Genomic DNA, 6,000 nt, shown 5'->3' on the forward strand with positions numbered 1-6,000 from the left:
TTGTAGCGCCTGACTCTTCTGATTCAAAACATATCGAGACGAAAGATGGGACCATGAATTCCAAACAGGCACTTTGTGCTGTGGCATGACCAACAGATACGAAGCTGCCATGTTCTCCATCTGCTGGTAGCTTGGGTCCAAACAGTGCTCAACACAAAAATCTGTTGGCTTCATTATTGACTAAGATCCATCTATAACAAGTCTCTGATATTTCTCCAATATGAGAATTTGTTATCTAGAAGTTTCTTTGCAGTTGACAGTCAGGCAGACTGTAAGATACTTGTTTTATTGTCAGAGAAAGCCCTCGTGTTTTGCAACAATCATTTTGGTCATTTAAAGTGTACTTCATCTGACAATAAATCCTGGTTTTTTTTTTCATAAAGAAATATTAACTGTTATGCAAACTTGTCAGGAAACAACAACAACAAACAAACAAGGGGGGGGGGGGGGGGGAGTCACTGAAGAGAAACTGGAAGTTGAGTGTATCCTGGCTTTGCTTACCAGAGCTCTGTTGCTGAATGTGAAAGTCTTCGGTTCCAACCATTTGCTACATCGCAAATGCTAAACATAACCAGTCATCGAGCTCTAGCATCTACAGTGTGTACCCCAACCCCATGGCCATGGAATCAGTGTTTATGCTGCCAACCCATTTACATTTGGTGCTTGTTTCTCATTCATGTATTTGATTTAAATCCTTATTTCTTGATTGTTCATGAAAGGACTTTCCACCCAACTTACATTACCACTCAACATTCCTAGCTGCAGTATTAGCTTGAAATGACCAAAGTACAATGACATTTGACCTTGACCTGTGACCTATGTAATGAAAAGAATTTATTTCTACTCTGTCTGCCTAGTTAAATCACCATGAGAAATTCTCTGCTCAACAATAGTTGGTGGTGACCATTTTGGCAGAAGTACTGCGATCTTTTATCTTTCCCTATCGTTATTCTATACACGGTGTATTTAATACAAAATGTACTTCCTCATTCATTTCCACACTTACTAAACCCACATTAATGGTACAGTTGAACCTCTCGTATCCGGACAAGTCAGGACCGGGGCTCATCCGGATAAGGAATTTGGCCGGATACGGGAGACTCAATGCTTTATACATGTACATATACATACACATGTACTGATGTAGCCCATTGTAGTACCACATGTAGTAATGTGTATACTGCAACCTTTTCATTGTTACACTCAGTAACAGACCCCAAAATAGAGGTTTGTGTTTGCAAGAATGAAATCATTTTCTTTTATAAATTCTTGGGAAGATTTACCTAAATAATTATTATGTAATTCATGTGTGTTTGTGTAGGAGTTCTCAAAGAGTTGGGAATCCCCCTTTCCTCCCGTAATTATTTTTAAAAAAATCACGGCGAGATCGCGTCCGTATAATAGAGAGATCCGGATAAAGGAAGGCCGGATAAGAGAGGTTCAACTGTATATAATATTGCTACAAAGTACCAGTATTCAAAATGAAGTTCAGAGATAAAATACTAGTAACGTATACGGTAGAAGTTTGTTGAATTTTGTGCATCAGCCTCTTGGGTTTTTTTTTTTTTTTCCTTGTCCAAAAATCTTTGCACTGCATCTACAACTCACATAGCACACTCAGGCCCATTATCAAGAAAATCTAGAAATTCAAGGTTTTTCTTAATAACAATGATGAGAGATGAGATGGAAAGATGGACAGACAACTTTTTTTATAGATAATTCCTCTAGCGAGACATAAAAAAAAAAAAAATCACGCTGAATCACTCGTGTGTCTCGATCATCTCAAAGTCTTGAGACGATATGATGGGATCTTCACTCTGTCCCCATCCCCTTTCCTCATTAATGATCAAGCACTTCTCGTCTACTGCCGCTGCAAGATGCCAGATGTAAACACCACAATCCACGTCACCTTTGCTCACCTTATGAACTGTGGTTGGATCCTGTAACCACGACTGATACATTTCTTCCACATAGTTTGAATTGCTACCGCTCAAAAACGGCTCAGTGGCCACAGGGGCCACGTAACGTCTTACATTCGCGCCTGGAGTTGTGGCTAGAACACCCGTTGGTGAGCGACCCTGCCCATCTTGGGCAGGCGGCCTGAACGTCCTGCTCGATAAGTCTCTGCTTTTGATCGAGCGTGTGGCCGCCAAAACACAGGGTCGACCTGTCTTTACTAATGTCTGAAGTCGATGCATGATTCTGTCCTAACCGGCGTCACTTTGCCACCGGTTTGAAAGATCGGGTACAGTCTTAAATGATGATCGGCAGATCTTTCAGGCTCCAGCTTTGAAGCGGAGTGATGCACGTAAACGGCAATTGATGTTGCGTAATATCGTATGCAGGCAACAGAGGAGTCAAGAAATCGTCAATCCGATGCAAGATGTCGCAGCAGTTTTCCTGTGATCTGATGAGTCAGATATATTGACAACATGGGAAAGGCAATTAAACTGTGCAGTGCTCCTTATTCAATTTGCTTCTTGACGTTTCTCGGCGTTTTCGGCGAGCTTATAAAGAACATAGCAGAGGCTTCAACAGACGGGGAAGCAGAAACGTCCGTTCTACAATAGCACGCAGCTACAATGGTTCCATTACATAGATGATCTATAGCATGATGTAGTACAGGACACCGGCTGTCAAAATTGTCTTTCACACGAGGTTAAAAGCAATATCATCACAGAATCTCGTTGAAATTTCTGCAGTCTACGGAAATCCAATTAATATAAAAAGCTGGCAACGTTAGTTATTTCGAAGAGGCGAAATTCAAATACGGCTTGCGGTACTTTTCCAGTTATTGTGTCGGTGCGAATAGATGAACTACGCAAGATGAATGCAGATTTACGCGACAGCGCGCGAATAGTATCTATACACGCGGCGCTACACAAATCGGTCATAAGATAAACGGCTCATTATTCGGACTTCACTATGAACTAATCCACCTACAAAACATCATGCACAAACTGCTAAATGTACCTTGAGCAATAATGGGTTGCTAATGCGTTATCATGTCGTTTATTTATAAGGCACAATGACATGATGTGCTTTTCATATTGATTTGCCTTTTTCCTTGCAACTTCTAGTATTTTCACCTCTGGATGTAGAAATAAAAACTGATGACAACGTGAGGGAAAAAAAAATAGGAGAAGCCTAGCTCAAGCAGTTGTGTATAGGCTATCGCACAATATAATGCGGAAAACAAAGTCAGTAATCAATCTACTTTGTAATTGAAACTGATGATGAGAACTCATTTGCTGTAATTCTACTGACTGATATTGTAGAGATACTACAGGTAATATTTAACTTTTGTTTACATTCGACTTCGGCTCAACAGTGTTTTGTTTCTTTTTCAATTTCATAAAGGCCTGTATCGACTGAACATTACGGAGGTGTTTTTAAGCTAATTTGACTCCAACTAGTAAAATGTAGACTTAATACACAGCCACTCCCCTTTGCTGCTAATAAACCAGGTGAACATGGCAATAAGTTGTCCCTAGGCTCACTGTGACACACACCGTTAGACACACACACACACTTTTTTTTCAACGATGTTTATTCTGTTCCATTCAAAGTAATAGAAAAAAAAATAACAATTTTCATTTGCTACAATTGAAATGATGAAAATATACATTTGTGATCATAATAGCAAATTTGCTATTGCTGTACATAATGACATAATAAAAATTACATTTTCATGAACAATTATCAATTTACATACAGTCACTTCCCCTATGCTCTCAAAAAAATTGCTTAAATTTAACAGTGATAATTCAATTCTTCTAGCATTAATCTTAATAATCATCCAAATGAATTATGCAGCAAAATTATACAGTAATAAATAATGGAACCATATTATTTATCAACCAATACCCGCCCACCTACTAACTCATATCCCTTACTGAGTCCCTATGACCACCCCCACCAGTTCCCTCCCTTCCTGTTTCCTCCCCCACCCCTATGTATACACATGCAACACACAAACACACACAAACACACCCATACACACACACATACACATGCACCTAATTTGGTTAACTGCTCTTGCCTACACATCTCAATATAGTAAATATAGTTATATAATCAGCCCGCCAACAGGCTGACAGGAACGCATGGGAAAGGAGGGGGGGGAATACAAAACAACACTAGAGAAAAAAAAGAAGAAGAAGAAGAAGAGGAGGAGGAATGAAGGAAAGGAAAAAATGAAGGAAAGAAAGAGTGGAATACTATGGAAACATTACTATTTTCATAAAAGTCACAGACGTTGCACGTAGCTTCAGACTGGTTTATTCAACGAAGTCTCAAAATATTCCCATTTTTGTAAATGTACATGTAGCTTCCCAGCCTTGGTCGCAAGGATTTTTTCCTCATTTATTAAATTCAACAATAATCTTTTGCATCTTTTCTCCAGTGGGTAACTTATTTCCCGTTCTAGATTTAAAAATGATGTATTTTGTTAAGATAATCAAAGTATTTTAAGGATTTTTACACATTTTGATCTATTTGAATAACCAGACACACACACACACACACACACACACACACACACACACGCACACACACCTGTGATGGGTTGTGGTCAGATTGCGCATGGAGTTCAACAGGGCTCACTGGCATCAACTGCTGACTTTCTTGTAACATCGTAACATACTGGTGCTGATCTATCTCTGTTTATGAAATGTCCAGCAGGGACGAACTGCATGCGGTAAAACAACTGAGTATTAGGAAAAGGGATCTATAGAAAAATCAGTCTGTTTCGAAGAGTTTTGAAACATTATCTACTTTGACAGGCTTTTATTTACCTAGAAGAGGGATTCCGTGAAGCCAGACATACAGGTCTTCGTAAAGCATATTTCCCCATCGATATACACTGATTTTCGTGCAGCTCAGAACCCGTCATCGCCATATATGGCAAATCTCATAGTATCGCTCGTCAAAAGGGAATTGCTTTCCCTATTGGCCGAGTTGCTTATTACAATTTTTTTAAGGACGAGTCGTCCCGCCATGTGGGTGTGTGTATTATACGCGCGGTATCTTACGCAACCTTTGACATTCATAACTTCGTGCTTTGAGACTGTAAAGAATTTGCCGCTAGATGTCGCTAAAGTACTTTTGATTAAAGAGGTTTCAACATGACCTACATACTGGTGGGAGTTACTGAGTAGTCACCGTGATTTGTGACTCATTACTTTGGCCCCATCAATCCAGGTTGATAATCTAATATCAATCCGAAAACATTCTGTACACTTATCAATGATTTTAGAAAGCGGGACCTAATTCTGGGGCAGGATCCCAACGCCCTGCAAACGGAACACGATTAATTGCTCATTATCGAAAAATAATAGCAGCCGCCAGCTATGGTTGAAGAAAGACAAACTTCGAAGAGTTTGTTCGCAAAAACCGATAAGTCCATTTTTTAAGATTTTGAAGTACGGTCTCTGTCATAAAGTACAAAATAATACCTTTCAAATGATATATTGGTCACTACATATAAAGGTACATTTTTGAAGTTATGGTCAAAAGAAGCAAAAATTCTCTTATTATTCTCTTTATTTTTCTTGACCATTAATCGCAAATATCTCCATTTGGCAAATATGGACTTATCGGTTTTTGCGAACAAACTGTTCGTTAACCATTGTGATTTTGCCCTCCCTCACCCGTCGTAAACTGTTTTTAGGAAGCTCTAGATTTGCGACGCGGACGTTAAGACGACGATTACTTTGGCCGTTCTGTCTCCCTGCGTCGTGTTCCAAGTAGTAGTTGCTTTTACGCGAAGACGCTACCTTATACACAAAAACTAAAATGGCACCCCCATTTATGATCAGTGCATCGAGTAGCTCTCTGCATGCTTCCTGAATTTTGGCGGACACAAAAATGATCCAGAACCGATCATTTTGTGTGTTTGATTCCATGTTTTTAAAGAATGAAACTGTTCATGCATATATCCAACCCGTCAATCCCATAATATCATTTGCCTTTGACTAGGACGGTTTTTGCAAAATCTTT

The 6,000-nt window shown here is 39.4% G+C and overlaps 1 protein-coding gene across 1 annotated transcript in view; it reads right to left on the reverse strand.

Annotated features, from left to right (window-relative positions):
• The window catches only part of LOC139739332 (2-oxoglutarate dehydrogenase complex component E1-like), a 97,243-nt gene extending 94,437 nt beyond the window's left edge, over positions 1 to 2,806 (reverse strand). The window contains exon 1 of the mRNA XM_071649951.1: positions 1,920 to 2,806. Within this exon, the coding sequence (XP_071506052.1) occupies positions 1,920 to 2,198 (279 nt within the window). The 5' untranslated portion in view covers positions 2,199 to 2,806. The remainder of the gene's footprint in view (positions 1 to 1,919) is intronic.
• Positions 2,807 to 6,000: the final 3,194 nt, after the last annotated feature.

Source organism: Diadema antillarum, unplaced genomic scaffold (genome assembly GCF_040938485.1).
Source record: "Diadema antillarum isolate AM-2024a unplaced genomic scaffold, OU_Dant_1.0 scf00000029, whole genome shotgun sequence".
In the NCBI taxonomy this organism is placed as follows: Eukaryota; Metazoa; Echinodermata; class Echinoidea; order Diadematoida; family Diadematidae; genus Diadema; species Diadema antillarum.